We start from the raw sequence: 16,216 nt of genomic DNA on the forward strand, positions 1-16,216 counted from the left end.
ATGAGCCGTGAGCCATCTATTCGCCACAACCGATCGGATCGCGCTCGACGCTGCGCCGATAGGACGGCAGGGCGAGGACGGGGGCGCTCGAGTTGGCACGGACGGCGGCGCATGGTTTGTTTGGTCGGAGAGCCGGCGGGGGTAACATGCGGCGAATGTGCGGAGGAACGTGGGAACGTGCGACCCAGCAGGCGGACTAGACGACCAGTCCTCTGTCAACATGGAAGAAAAATCAGAGAAAGACACAGGGGAATCGGCTGCGTCGCACGTGCGCGGCCGACAGACGTATCTCTCCGAGTGTGTGCCCATGTGTGATCGCGCTGCGTATGAACATTTAGGAGTGTTTGGAAGACACGAGCCAAACTTTAGTCCTGTCATATCGGATGTTCAGATGCTAATTAAGGAGGCTAAACATGAACTAATTACAAAACATGAGCTAAATCGTGAGATGAACTATTAAGCCTAATTAATTCATCATTAGCAAATGATTACTGTAGCACCACATTGTCAAATCACGGACTAATTAGGCTTAATAGATTCATCTCGCGATTTAGCCTAGAGGTTGTGCGATTAGTTTTGTAATTAGCTTATATCTAATACTTCTAATTAGTGTCAAATATCCGATCTGATAGGACTAAAGTTTAACCCTAGCTCCTAAACACCACCTTATGCACGTCGATCCCCTGTCTGTCTGTACCACGCATTCATTCTTCTTCGTAAGCTGCACGGAGCATGCGTAGGTACAGTCAGTACTGACGCTCCAAGTCGATGATTCCGAATCATTGGAGCCTGCCACCCCCCAATCATTGGCGTTCAGGTGATGAGGTCCCCACCAGTCCACCACCAAGGCAAAGGGAAAAGAAAAATGCATTAGCATGGAGGCGATTAGGCGAAGGCGAGGCAGATGCAGTGCAGCTCACTCCATTGTATTGTACCGCCACCACACATCCACCAGGGCATGGCAGTGCAGCCCACTCATCAGTCCACTTGGCCCTGAAGTGACATCGCCCGATGCCTTCTCGTGGATCGAGCAGACGACGAACGATCCATTGGCGGGGCCGGCTGCGGCGGCCGGCGGGAGGATCAGGCTGCGGCGCTGCGCGGCGCACGTCGGCCATAGTATGGGTTCCTTTCGTTTTCGTCAGCAGCTAGCCGCGGAGGGAGCCGGCAGCGGGGCCGAACCTGAAAGCTCCATTCAACTCAGGCCTCCTTTTTCTCCTCATCTCATCTTCTCGGATCCAAACACACCAGCCAGCAATTATTTTCTCCGTCGCGGAGGCCGCAGCCATCAGCTCGATCCCCATCCCCTGTCGTAGATTACACGGGACGGGACGGGACGGGACGGCGACGTGTGCAGGCCCGCCCGCCCGCCCGCCCGCCGCGCTGCCCGGCACGCACCATGGCCGTGGATCACCTGTTCTCCTCCTCCTCTGCCCAGATACGGTTAACATGGAGGTCGATCCGATTAATTAGCTTAATTTAAATTTAATCGCGGTGTCAGTCTCCGTAGTGAGGTTTTGTCTCTAGTCCCGGTGCTCTCCCAGCCGTCGCTGTTGGATCGGAGAACAAGATTACCCTCCTCTCCAACGGCTCGTGGCACGTTTATGGCCTGCCGCGACTGTTGACGCACGCGGTTGGCGGCGGCAGATTCATCGTCGTCGTCCTAAAATAAAACCATGCACGCTCATCATCGCTTAAGTTAAGAAGGATCGCGCCCGACAACGATTACGTTCGTGTTCCACGAGTACTGATTAGGAGCATCATTTTCTTTACAAAAAGGGAACGGTGTCGAATCGATCGCCGCCGCCCGCTATCCTTGCCGGCTGCTTCTCGTCTCATTCCGGCGCCTCCTCTCCGTCCACTCACTGCCCGCCCGTCGTCGGCGTACGGCCAGGTTGCCGCCACGGCCACCGCCGGCTCCGGCAGCGTGCACCAATGGTGGTTCACGGGAAACGACCGAGCCAACCGCCGCATAGCGGGGAGCCGATCGAGGCGGGGGGTGACTCGGGTGGTCGGCAGGGCTCGAGGTGGGGCCGGCCTGCACGGGCGTCGGCCCGCCGGGCAAGCGGACGAGACCCAGACCAGCCACGTGCCCCGTCCCGTCCGCAGGCCAAATCCCTAGAGACTTTTGTGCCAAATCCTCCTGACCACATGATAATAATACCAGTGATCATTGAGGACCTCAGATAATGCAGGTTTTTAAATTGTATTAAATTATAAAATACTACAGGTGCATGGTGCATCCTCCGATCCTCGATCCCTTTCAAGATCTCGAGACATGCTACAATACAGTCAGCACTGTACCAGGATCACGTAACGTGATGTGTGACGATCAATTAAGAAAAAGACACGATAGGATCAAATGTGGGGCAAGCAGTAATCTTCTTCGAGATCGAAGTCGGAGATTGAACAGAGCATCTTTAAACCGAAATAATCATTGATCTTTATTTCGAAAAAAAAAAGAAATAATAATTGATCTAAGAAAGGAAAAGGAATAACCTAATGCCTGGCTACTCCGGAAGAGACAAAATCAGTGCCAGCTAGAGCCTAAGAACCATCCAAGGATGACAAAATGGCTACGGTGAGGGCATCTCCTGAAAGCTAAAGGAAAATTTTGGCTCTTTTTTACTGTCCTCATAGGAGGGAGCTTGAGTGAAACTAGTAAATCTTCATTTGTCAAAAACACAAACAAAAAACAAAAAAAGATCCACTTTTGACTCAGGAAGCCGGTAGGTTCCCGAGCAGTAGTGTGCGTGCATAAAGCTGCTTTACATTATGAGCAGGCAAAAGTGTGCGCCACGCTAGAGGGAGAGGAACATGCATGGACCACTAGACGTGCAACGGCACGGAACGGAACGGGCTGGAGCCACGCGGCGCGCTGACGTGGCCCGCCCGGCAAAGTGCAATCCGGACTCCGGAGAAGAAGCGTTCCCGGAATTGGGCACGCGCACGCGAGGGGACCCCGGACCCAACCCGACCCGACCCAATCCAACCCGGCAAAACCGGCGGTGCCGACGCGAGCGCGCGCCGCACACGCACACGCGCCTCACCGCCACCGCCACCGCCGCGCGCCGTCTCTGTTCCTCGCCGCGGCGGCTCACGGCTGCCACACCTCCTCGCCTATAAATACCCACCTGCGGTGTCTCTCGCGCTCCTCCCCTTCCCCCAACGCCTTCCCTCCGCCTCCGCCTCCCCCGCGCACGAGCTCAGACGCGCGCGTCCGGTCCGATCCGCCGGTCCAGCAGGCGCACGCGCGCACGTCGGAGAGAGAGGAGGTAAGCTGAAGGCGAGGCTCGCTCACCCGTGATTTCGTTGCGTTCAATTTGGATGGGTTCCGTGTGTGGTTCAGATGGGGGTGGACCTCTGAGCATGAGTTAGACGATAGCCGCCTGCGTTAATGCGCTAACGACTGTCAGTGTTGGGGGCTCCGATCGGATGGATTCGTGAAACTTCAGTTGGTCCCCGGTGTTGTGCGGATGGTTGGTTCCATCGGTACGGCGCAGGCTGCTTGGTTGCCGGACAACATCAAACAAAGCTTGTTCCTGTGTTTCAGAGTTTCCATAAGAGGGTTTCGGGTTACAATATGGAGATTCCGCCACTATCCACCTTTAGATTGAGCGATAGAGCCTGTATGGCTGTATGTGTTCCTGTGCTCAAACCTGCTTGCCAATTTCAGCGTCAGGTTTGTTTGATTTGGTAGGCTGTTGTTTTCTATTATGATTGATCCCTGACTACCACTACCAATTTGATTGAATTCGGGGTAGCGTTCGCAGGATGGGGTCTACGATTATGTGTGGCTTGTAGCTTGGTCCAAATTTAGATCCGGTCTAAACCAAAAGTTCCACACTTAGTTCTCATCCAACAAACTGTAGCCAAATTGGTTTTGACGGATTTTATATGATAGTAGTTTTTACTGTGTCCACATGAGTCTCTTGTGCTGACTGTTCTACTGGCAGATGCATGTGCGTCACAAGTTGATACAAAATAAAATTTCATGTTAATTGATTATGTGATTGGTTGAGACTTTTGTGACTTCTTGTCATCTTTCGCCTTGTGAGACTGGGACATGAATTCAATTTGTGATCGCCCATGTTTGATTTATGGTTCCCTGAATTGGTCGAAGATTTGGTCTGTTGGAAAGGACTAGACAGGTTTGTGACTGTAACAGCAAATTTGTCCCATTCAGTAGTGAGAACAGAGTGGTAAAGCCACTATTTACAATAAAAAGGTGCTTCAGGTTATCCTGATAACTTGAAGTGGTTTAGACCGTGCACCAATGATCAGTATACTCATACTTTGTGAAACTGTCCTGGGACTGTCAATATCCTTTCTTCTGAAAGTTCCACATGTTAGGGTGTTCCTTGCGTCATCCTGATTAGTTGTTTTGTTATGTGTAAAGTGGTGGCATTATTTACTGAGTTTTATACCGAGTTACACTGAACTGAGAACATACGTCCAGAATGAGATACCTTATTGCTCATTGACGTCTTTCTTTCATTTTGTGTCTCACACATCTTACTGTCTTAACTTGGAACCAATAATTGTTTATTTTTCTCCATTTGTGCTACTGACGCAGCGCTATTTTTGTTGCAGATTAACTTATCAAAGTCAAGATGGTTAACTTTGGGAAAAAATTGATGGCCGATCAAATTCCAGAATGGAAAGGGTACAATTTATGTTTTCTTATATTTCTCTCAATTGTGAACCATATTAATATAGAGTTATGAGTGGTCTGAATGCCATCAAGTTCCTCTTCAAACAGTGGTTTACCTTTTTTTCTTTGATGAGGAAAATAGTTTATATTTGCTGCATCTTAGGAAATATATCTAGATTATCTTGTTACTTTACTTAACAAACCAGATATTGGCAATGATACATTGAAATCAACATTGTGGAACCTTTAATTGCCTTTAAATTTATGGCTGTGCTGCCTTGTAGTTTTGACCTTTGTGCTTACATCTCCATTTAGTGCACTCTTCCTGGTGTAGAAGTTTTCACACCAACACCCTTAGTTAACAAGCTTGACCGTTGTCTTCTTTATGTCGATGTCTTCAGATATTATATAAACTACAAGTTGATGAAGAAAAAAGTTAAACAATATGGCCAGCAGATCCAACTGGGTGAGAAAGATCGTCGCCGGGTTCTCAAAGATTTCTCGAAGATGCTTGATGATCAGGTAATGCTAAGAAATAGAAATCTGCGAACACTCATCAGTTCATTCTACCTGATCTGCTTTAACTTGCAGACTTAAGCTTCTCTGTGGATATTTAACTTGCTGACTGTAGCATCAACATGGTGAGCATGCATTATCCATATCTGACCTCTGCATGCACTTGCATGTTAAGCAAGGTCATGCTATTTATGTAAATGACTAGTTCAGAAACACAGTACTATGGAAACATCATTAGAAGAGTTGATGGTTTGTTCAGAAACATTTGGTTATGTGCTTTTCTGGACTTTCTGCTTTTGGTACATACTTCATGTACTTTATGTGAACTAACAGCTTCCTTTGGATTCATATTGATATTGATGTGAGTACAATACCATTGTTCCTACTGGGTTCAGTGTATTAATCTCTTAATCTCTGTTCATTCAGATCGAGAAGATTGTCCTGTTTCTGTTGGAACAACAAGGAATGCTGGCAAGCAAGATAGAGAAGCTAGGAAAGCAACGGGCAATACTACAAGAGCAGCCTGATATATCTGGCATTGCTGAGTTGCGAGAAGCTTATAGGGAAGTTGGTTTGGATCTCATCAAACTTCTCAAGTTCGTTGATCTTAATGCAACTGGCATTCGGAAAATCTTGAAGAAGTTCGATAAGCGTTTCGGTTACAGATTTACTGATTACTATGTGACCAGTAGATCAAATCACCCCTACTCTCAGCTACAGCAGGTCTTCAAGCATGTGGTAATGCACTGACTCTGGAATTTTTTTTTATCACTCAAACAGGCTGTACATGTTCTTTTGCATTGCATGAATTCTTCTATATGGGGCTCTTATTTGGTTTCATCTCTGGCCCACTTCAACTTGCTTGGGATTGAAAGGCACTGTTGTTGTTATATAAAATTTTCTAGTTGCAGCTATGGCCTGCCCCCAATCATTTGAAACATTCCATAGATTGGAAAATGCATCAGTGTACCTTACATGTTTTATGCAACCAGGGTGTAGGGGCTGTTGTAGGAGCCTTGTCACGTAACCTTGCTGAACTTCAGGAGCGTCAAGGAAGTTATTTGTCAATTTATGATCAGCCATCTTCTGCTCTTAAGGTTTATTTCATTTCTCTTACATTATGCCACTTAAGAACATTTTCATACTCATCCGTAGAATAGTGGTTGCACTCAATACCTGCTGCTGACCAGCCTGTTTTTGATCCCCTGCAGGACCCAATCATTGATATGATAAATTCGTCAGTGGATAAGTTAACACGCTCAACTAATTTTCTTCGATTTTTGGGGCAACATGCCATGATTGTTGATGAGGAGTCTCCTAGCACTGCAGGGGAGGAAGAAATAGAAGATCAAAAATATCATTTCATGTCCCTTATGTTGAACCTGGTGAACACATTCCTTTACATGGTCAACACATACATCATTGTGCCAACTGCAGATGACTACTCAGTGAGCCTTGGGGCTGCTTCTACTGTTTGTGGTGTTGTTATTGGTTCAATGGCTGTCGCACAAATATTTTCCTCGGTTTACTTCAGCGCATGGTCCAACAAGTCATATTTCAAACCACTTATTTTCAGCAGTATTGTTCTTTTCTTGGGGAATGTATGTTATGCAATAGCATATGATATGAAGTCCCTCACAGTCCTTATTATTGGCCGCTTACTATGTGGGTAAGTGTCCTTGCATAGAAGTACTCTTCACGAGTGGGCACTTGATTATTCAGCTATAGTGTTGTTTTCATTCGGGTTTTTCTTTAGTTGTCAGTTCTATATTCTAGTGGAAGATCAAACAACAGGAAATTATTTCTTCACTCTTCAGTAGCCAGTGCCCTTTCAGATTAATAATTAAATTCTTCGTAGCAAGTGTCCCTTTTCAGAACTGTGCTGATCAGAAATGTTAGGATGCAATTGCAGATATCTTAATATCTCTAGTTCTTTCTGCCCAGCATGAAGAAATTTTAGGTGTAATCCGATTTCCTGTGGCCTTTGGCTCTTACACAAAGAATTTTGTACTAAACATTCTGCATTGCAGTTAATTATCATTTCTGCATAGTTTGTGTCTACGTTTTTAATGAATGAATTTGTTTTGATATAGGTTGGGTTCTGCAAGAGCTGTCAATCGCCGGTATATTAGTGATTGTGTCCCTGCAAGGATACGCATGCAAGCTTCGGCAGGATTTGTTAGTGCAAGTGCACTTGGCATGGCCTGTGGGCCAGCACTAGCTGGTCTACTTCAGTGGAAATTTAAGATCTACATGGTTACCTTCAATCAATCAACCCTACCTGGTTGGGTGATGGCAGTTGCATGGCTGTTGTACTTAGTCTGGCTATCGATCTCATTCAAGGAACCAAACCGTGCTACTGAGGTGAATGATGCCACACAAAATCCTGCTTCTGGTAAGTTCAAAAAAATCTATTGCTCCGATGGCTTCAGTTACTTTGGCTTGTGCACTGTAACTAACGATGCAAGTGGGTACTCAATGGTGTTTTTCGGGTCAGCTTGTTTAGTTCATTTCTCTCCCTAAATTATGTGGCATTCCATTTTAGTTCATTTTAGCAAGTTTTTGGTCGACCCAATGACCCAAAAGAAGTGTAACTTGCATCCTTGGCTGTAGCTTGAGTTTTGTGATTAATTCAGAAAGTTATCTGACTTCCTGCTCTTGATTTTATTTGATTGAATTCTTGTCATGATGGCAGGACAAAGGGTGGATATTGGGCAACTGGAAAATGGACTTGCACAACCGCTGCTCACAGACGCTGAAAATAAACAAAATGGAGATGAAGATGAAGAAATTGATGATAGTGAAGAAGCTTCAGAAGATTCTCGCAAGCCCGCAACATCAATTGGCTCAGCTTACAGATTGCTTACTCCATCAGTAAAGGTATGAGGATGCCATTATGCTGATCTACCACTTTTGTCTTGATTTGTTTCTGTACCGTTTTTCTGAGAATTTATTTGAACCCAAGATTGTATTGATGAACTGGAAATAGATTAAATATGTTCTGATTTTACTAGTTCCTGCACTGTAGTAGACAACCTCTGATTATTCTGCTTTCCTCACCCAAATGAGGGTTTTCAAATTTTAACCAATCTGTGCTTTAGGCTAAGAATGCGGTTATTATTTTTCTTCTACTTCTGGACATCTTGACTCAACTGTACTTTGCTCATGCAGGTTCAATTGTTGATCTACTTCATGCTCAAATATGCAATGGAGATTTTACTTTCAGAGTCCAGTGTTATTACCAATCACTATTTCAGTTGGAACACAAGTGAAGTGGCAATATTTCTAGCAATCCTTGGGTTAACAGTCCTTCCTGTCAATGCTGTTGTTGGAACATACATCAGCAATATGTTTGAGGACAGGTTTGTGAATTTTTCATGCTGAAGCGCTGCCACTACTTATGCCCTTTCCTTTTTTTTTTCCTTCTGTTTTTATTGGGTACTATCACAAGTCCATGACCGAGGGATAGTGTTTTATGCCCTATGTAGATAAATCTACTGCAAAGCATTTTTTGTGTTTTCAATGAAAACATACAACTGCCTTACCAAATTCGTTGATGTTTTTGACAGGCAACTCCTGATGGTATCTCAAATTACATTGCTAGTAGGCATTATTTTCAGCTTCAAAGTTACGAGCACATACTCTATTGTCCAGTACGTTGCCTCAGCACTCATCACGTTTGTTTCTGCTGAAGTTCTTGAAGGTCAGAAGATCCAGCCTCCTAATACGCGTGCCTCTTGATATTATGTTTCTCCTCGGCATTGAGCATAACCTCCGATTTTATTGGCAAATGCAGGTGTGAACCTCTCCCTCCTATCAAGCGTGATGTCGTCCCGCCTCTCCCGTGGCACGTACAACGGTGGTTTGCTCTCGACGGAGGCTGGGACCCTGGCAAGGGTGGTCGCCGACTGCACCATCACTGCGGCAGGGTACCTGGGCGTGGGGAAGCTCCTAAACATCACCCTGCTGCCGTCCCTGGTGATCTGCGCCACGTCCATCGCCTGCACCTTCCTGACCTACAACTCGCTCTTCTAATGGAAGCTTCCACGGTGTGTTCTGTCGTGTCACCGTTCGTTCCATGGTAGCGTAAATCAAGGCGGCGGGTAGGCCGCCATTGCAGTTGCCCGAAGGGGCTGTCGTTTTGTATGTTCGTCGATTTGATTGCTGTGAATTGATCGCAGCAACGGAACTGAGCTTTGCCCTGCAAAATTTTGATCGATCAGATCCTCTCTGTACTCTTTTGTTCTCGCTGGTTCGTCGATGGTGACAACCGTCGCCGTTGTGACTTGCTACAGGGATGTCTTGTCGAGACTTGCTGGTCGCTGACGCGTCCGTGTGCAACTCGAATCAGACATCTCATTACAAGCCATGTGTGCTAAAACATCACAATGATTAGATTCCACAACTCAGTGCCCATGTATGACTTCACTTTAACTGCCGCTTTAAAGAAAAAGTTTTGAAAGGTTTACGATGCGAGTTAAGTAGTTAGCTAGAATAATCCTGCCGATTAGTAATCCAGGCATTGGATGTCGAGTTAAGTGTACTGAGGTCTAGGACAAGTAGCACTGGATGTCGTAGGCATCGCTGATCAGTAAGTAGTAAGTATTGAATTTCAACAACTTGCAAAGAGAAGTCGATGGAGATCAATAAGTATTGACTTTCAACAATTGCTTAGAAAAGTCGATGGTTCAACAGTTGCTTAGAAAAGTCGATGGTTTTAAAAGAAAGGAGATGAGAATTGCAAAGAGAAGTCGATGGTTATTATAATAATAGGGGCAAAAAGTTAAATTTCAACAATTCAATGCTTATATGCTTGCAAAGAGGAGTCGATCAGTTACAACTGGGCTATGATGCCATTTGTTCCGCAGGGAGACGAGGAGCATTAGCAGCACCTATTATCAGTTTCCTCTAATATCTCAAGTCATATTCGTAGAGTAATTTTGTTCTAGGGGTTGGTGAAATAGTAGCTCGAAATGAACGTTTGGGGGCAGAGTTGTGCCTGCATATGCTCTTGTTTGGAAGAAAGCACACAAGGAGGGATTTAAATCCAGGCAAAGACCAAAACTTCAGTTAAATAGACAGTGTAGAAGGTGTGGTCGTGAGTGATAAAGTACATGAATGATGTGGTTCACTAGCATGCCATCTGGATGAGAAGAGCATGCACTTTCACAAAAGTAAACCAAGAAGAGGGTGAAGAGTCTCAGTTAGCCCATGGCTAAATTTCAGTTGAACAAGCAGTACATAAATATAATGGTGATTGGTATAACCAGCTAAAGACCAAAAGTTCAGTTAAATAAACAGCGCAGTAAGTATCTTCGTGTGTGGCATAATACTTGAATGATGTGAACCGAGTGAGAAGTGCGTGACATTTTTACAAAAGAAAATTCAAGATGAAGGATGAAGAGATTCAGTTAACCGAAGACTAAACTTTCAGTTGAACCAGCAGCAGTACAGAAAGTGTCACGTTGAATGGTGTGACTTATGATTCTTTTTTTAACCACCATCCCTTTATGAAGCAAAGAATCAAAATCAGATAAGCTTTTCTCTGCTACCCTGCATTCAACCAGAAAAAAAATGAATTCTGTTAGAAAAATCCTTTTTAGCACCTTTGACTTTCATATCGTTAGCAAAAATCATTTCGTTAAATGTTCAGTGTTTCGTCATTGTATACTCATGATATTCAGATATGTTTTTACAAATGTGAAGTAGCAGAAGCTGAAAAATAGAGCTGTTCTTTCACCTCTCATGGATCGGTGCTGTTCCACCAAAAGCAGAGAGTCGAAATCAAGGAGAATCTACTCTGCATTGCAGAGGCTAAACTATTCTAACATAAGACCAGCATCCACCTTAGTTGCTGAAAAAACTTTAAGATCCTATTTTCAGTTGCCTCCAAAATCTCACGTAAGTGCATAGCGTAACTTCGTCGCGGAAGTAAGCAACATAGAAGCTCGACATGATTGATTGGGGGCAGAGCTGTTGGAAGCAACCAATACAAAAGACAGAAGGCACATGCATTTGAATCTAGGCAGAGGAAAAATTCAGTTAAATAAACAGAGCAGAAGGTATCATCATGAGAATAGCATAAACACATGAGGTACATGATATATGTGGTTCACTAGCATGATGAAGGACAAGAAGTGCATGACATTTTCGCATAGAAAAGCAACAAGAGGCTGAAGAAATTCAGATAACATAGGACCAAAATTTTAGTTGAAACAGTATAACAGAAAGTGTGATGCTGAATGGTATAACTCATGATTAGGCTGCTTCCCAATGCCTTCAACTTGTAAGGTGATGTCAGCATGAGGAAAATGGTACTATGCTATACATCTGTGGAGCTCTATCACACACTAAGTTTAGAGTTCAGACTTCAGAGTTTTGCCACGGAGACAGAGCTCATGTTGCCACCCGTGAGTGTTTAGCACTGTTGATTTATCAGGTACAATGAGATATTGTTAACGCCAATAGTTTTTGAACGACAGAGTTGCATTAGAAAAAACTAATACTTTCCGTGCAGGTTCAAGAAATATTTAGACTTGGTGCTCATCGGAATTACTTACTCATACCTAGCATTCCCTTTGCTTTTAAATATATGAAGTTTAAGTAATTAGTTTATCCTAAAAGGCGTATACTAAGAGAGTACTCTAGTCTAATTGGGCAGTCTATAGTCACTAATACTAGTGCATAATCTTACTTCTTACAACCCAGAGATTGTCAATGCAATCAAAACTCTGCTTGGTATTAGTTTACTTCGAAGGCTATGCCGTGAATCGCTAGAAATTTCTGAAGAGCTCTAGTTTCCGTCGAATATCTCCTTTCAGAACCTGCAGATTTCAGGCTATCATCCAGAGCAAAGGTGACTACAAAGTGGTGTGTGAACATATATGTTTGACAGCATCTGTGAAACAAAGCATTGTTTCCAAAGTTAGTCGACACAGGTGCAGTTTTGGTTGCGTACTTCGTCATTTCTCCAGGAAATGAAGGAGTTTGTCTATGTGAGCCCGAGATCAATGGTGATAGCAAAAGAACTGGTACCTGCACGAATGATAATGTGCTTGACGAACGACCGCGCTGGTAGAGTCTGCATAATCTGTCTGCATCTTTCTGAATGCAATGGACTGCAACATGACGATCTCCTCGCCGGATGGGCATGTCGTCACTTCGTCAGCATAGGATGCAAGGACGACTTGCCATGGCAAGCTCATTGCTTCTCCCTCACATCCAGTTATTTCCACCCGCGCGACGCAACCGGAGGTGCCATCTCGTCACACGCAAGGCCCTGTTCGCCAAAGGAGGACGAGGACGGCGGATCGAAGCGCGAGTCGCGTGCTTCCGCTGTCCGGAGAACCTCGGACCGAAGCAACTGGCGGCGGCAGCGGCGGAGTCGGCGGATCTTCGAGAAGCGAAATGGCGGGGGAGGATCTTTCCGACGAAACAAATGGAGGAGGAAGAAGGCTTATTTGCAAAGTATGGGATCGCTGTTTTACATAAAGATCCCCAATCTAACCGCGATCCAAAGTAGGGGTTTATATGAAAATTATGAATCCTGAATTTTACATAAAGACCCTTTGTTTGGATCGCGATTATTAATCGCGATCCAAATGAGGGGCTAATATGTAAAATTTAGGCCGAGCAACGCCGCCCGCCGGGGAACCGGGCGGCGGCGAGGGGAGCAGGAGCGCGGCCTGTCCTCGACGACGGCAGACTCGGAAGCCCTCCGGCGCCGGAAGGGGAAACAGTCACAACGTGCGCCCTTGCCTCGAGCTCGCGCGGCGCTGGACCGCTGGCAGGGCCGCGCACTCGCGATGCGCATGGCGCGCCCATGGGTGACGCACCATCCGCCCCGCCGTGCTCCGAGTAGGCCGCAGCGCCTAGGCGTCGCCGCTGCAACGGCCCGCGTCCGCGAGGAATGCAGAAGAAACTAAAGCAGCCGGATTTGCCATTCGTAGTTCAGGCTTCAGACTTCCATTCCGACCTTGACAAAATGCAGAAGAGAAGAACACATCTGACGCCAGTATTGTGATGCTCAATTGGTAAGCACAGCGCACACAATCAGCTTTGTCCACCGGTGAAGTCTTCTTTGAGTTCCCAGCAAAATCTTCATTGATCAGTTTGCAAGCAACATATAAGAAAATGGAATGCCGTAACCTGACTATCAACTGAAGGAACACCGACCTAAAGCGGTGCAAACGGTCTGGTAAGGTGCAGTGAGGCAGGAGAGCAGGGAGCAAAACTTCGATTAGATCAATAGCACGTTGTGTTTAATGCTGAATGTGTTGTTCATAAGTCGGAGCAGTGTTCTCACTTCTTTCCGAACGTGCTAATGAAATTCAGTGAAATGGGAATTACGGGATCCAAAAGTTTAGTAGAATTCAGTAAATTCCTTGCCTGTGCCTGTTAGATTGTGAACTACTACATCCGGTCGTTTTTAGGTGTCGTATTACGTTTTTACAAAACGTCAGAAAAGGGTGTCGCGGTTCTGTCTTCCCACCGTATCCCTTCGGTAGAAGAGACAGTGCAGTTAAGGATTCTGCATGTACTCCTCGGGTGCGCTGAGAATTTAATCGGCGTGCAAACGGGAAGGAGTATATAGTGCAAGCGAAAGATGGTGGTGGTTTGGTGCGCGACGTCGGCGCAGAAGAAGAAGAAAAGCCTTTGCGCGGCGTCGATTATGCGCCGGACTCCGTCGACGGCGAGGAGCATGCCACCGGCGGCGACGAGTACGGCGACGATGCCGACAGCTTGGAGAGCAACGCCATCATCTTGCACGGCAATGTCGGCAAGGATCATGTATCTGTTCGCTTCAGCTTATAAGCCGGCTGAAAAGCTGAAACGGCTGATTTGTTGTGAGAAGAAAATACTGTTTGGTGGCTGATAAGCCAGCTGAATAAGCTCAAGCGAACAGGCGGCATGACGTTGTGGAGTCCCTCCGCTACCTGGCTTCTCGTGCCCTGAGTGGGTCTTCAAATTTGATCGTGATGCTGCTGAGCTAGTGCAGTCCTGGTTGCCGATTCTAATTCCAGGTGTTTATGGAAGAGGTGCGATCCAACGCAAGGCAAAGGAGAAGCATGGCGATGAAGTTGTTCAGGCTGCACTGATCTTCCTGAAACAATGGTTCATCCAAATCAAAAATATCTTCTGGAATAGCTTCCCAGTCCACTGGAGCATTACGATCAATTGGATCGTCCACGACGAGATCAACCCAATCATCGTTAGGCTCGTTGAGGTCAAGATCAAGACCGTGGTTTGGCTCCACCATTGCGAGGAGATTGTTCGAGATCAAAATTAGCAGAGCTGGACGAGCAGGTCTCCCAACCGGTTAGACTGGTTTAGTCAAAATGCTTAAAATATAAATTGGACTTCACCATTGTGTAGCTCTCGTCGAGTAGATCAAAATTCATATATAGAATGTATAGTTTGGAGTTTGGATGAGAGAATCATGACCTCGGGAAAATCTACCCCCAAGGAAACAGGTCAGACCAGTTTGCAAACCGGTCAGACTGGTTTAGGTCTGTAGAGTTTGAGTAGGAATTGTATTTTTGCATGAAATTTGTAAGGGTTTTGACTCCTAACAGGGTAAGACCTCCCTACCTTATAAATATAAAGGGCTACGGCCGATTGAGCGCATTCCAATCGAATCTATCAAATTTATCTTTTATCCTTTTACCTTCCTTCCTCTTTACCCAATTTTTCTAACCTCATGTGATGTTCTTCTCCTGTCTCCATAGTATGAGGAGGTGCCCTAACTGGCTTGCCAAGCCTTGGGCAACCCAAGGTGCACCTGCCTTGACGGGACCCTCTCGGGAGGGTGTTCGGTGGATGCTCCCTAACGAGACCGATTTGACCGGCCTGCTATACCGGTCTGACCGGCCTCCGCATCGACGCAGCAAGGAACGTCTTTGCGGGCTGCACGTTTGAGTGTTTTCGTGTGTTGACCCTAAATTTGCGTGGAGAGAGATCAAAGAATGGAAGAGATGCATTGGTGTGGCGATGGGTAATGATGGGAGATTAAGAGGTACCGGCACCCTGGTTTAAAATTTCAAGTTGCTTATTCTGCCGCTGTGATTTTGGAGGAAAAAAAATGGCGCGGAATTGCTTCAGATCGAAGCTTTGCATGCAAAGCAGTAAAGAGGCTGCCTTTATACATGGTCAGATATGCATCAGAAATGTCCGAATATTTTCTTTGGGAACATGAAATTTCAGACTATCAGCCACCATAGTTCTGTGCGCTCTAACATTGAACACATATTAAATAAACGGAGCATTGCCTCTTAAAGCAGAGGTGGTTTGGCCTAAAAGTAGACAGTTGTTGCATACAATTGGTATTGAAGGACAATCCATACAAAAGTTAATTAGTTTCAACAATGTCCACTGTTGAAAAAACTTAAAACAACACATTAATTTGTTGTGGTACTTTTCCTCGGGTATTTGTCTGCTGCAATCTTAAAATCTATGTTAATAAGAAGAAAAATAAACCGGCTGACGTAGGTGGGACAAGAATGCGTTTGCGGACTGAATAGACTTATTCTCATGACATGCAATCAGTTTCAAACAACACGAAAAACCATGATGCTGGATTTGTGCAACTCATGAAGAAAATGGCACTATCATACACCGTTGCAGCACTACTGGTCCTGAAAACAGCTTACTAATTTCACAATGCTGATTTATCCGGCAGGGTCATATGTTTTTAGGACCTTCCATTTTTCAATAAAATTGTGAAGGAGAAAAGTAGATTATGGAATCATATAACCCTACATCAGGGCATTTGTGTTCGTGCCGCTATTCCAAAAGCTAATGGACGACTTGCCGCTGCAACAGTAAAAAGAAGGAAATCTTAAGAACAATCTGATGTTGTCCATTGGCAAGTCTACTTTCAGTTTTGCTACAGAATCTGAATCTAAGCTGACCATTCGAAAAAAAAAACAGATAATTTCTTTTCGGAGAAGAATTTATCACTCCTGATATATGAAGATTTCTCATCCTATACTGAAGAAGTCGTATACTTACGGGAATTCTGAAGCAAACAAGCAGCTTAGTAAACCA

The 16,216-nt window shown here is 45.3% G+C and overlaps 1 protein-coding gene across 2 annotated transcripts; it reads left to right on the top strand.

Annotated features, from left to right (window-relative positions):
* Window positions 1–3,041: 3,041 nt before the first annotated feature.
* On the top strand, window positions 3,042–9,405 carry LOC117852458 (SPX domain-containing membrane protein OsI_21475). Of its 2 annotated transcripts, XM_034734566.2 has the most exons (11): window positions 3,042–3,275; window positions 4,594–4,666; window positions 5,056–5,176; window positions 5,597–5,908; window positions 6,163–6,267; window positions 6,382–6,839; window positions 7,264–7,565; window positions 7,866–8,050; window positions 8,342–8,532; window positions 8,740–8,873; window positions 8,967–9,405. In XM_034734566.2, exons 2-11 carry the CDS (start codon window positions 4,614–4,616, stop codon window positions 9,203–9,205), a joined length of 2,100 nt encoding a protein of 699 aa, XP_034590457.1. In that variant the 5' UTR covers window positions 3,042–3,275; window positions 4,594–4,613; the 3' UTR covers window positions 9,206–9,405. The 2 variants fall into 2 exon arrangements, with proteins under 2 accessions (XP_034590457.1, XP_034590458.1); XM_034734567.2 differs by lacking the exons at window positions 3,042–3,275; window positions 4,594–4,666 and adding an exon at window positions 5,246–5,295 and having other exon boundaries at window positions 5,093–5,176.
* Window positions 9,406–16,216: the final 6,811 nt, after the last annotated feature.

Source organism: Setaria viridis, chromosome 4 (assembly GCF_005286985.2).
Source record: "Setaria viridis chromosome 4, Setaria_viridis_v4.0, whole genome shotgun sequence".
Lineage (NCBI taxonomy): Eukaryota > Viridiplantae > Streptophyta > Magnoliopsida > Poales > Poaceae > Setaria > Setaria viridis.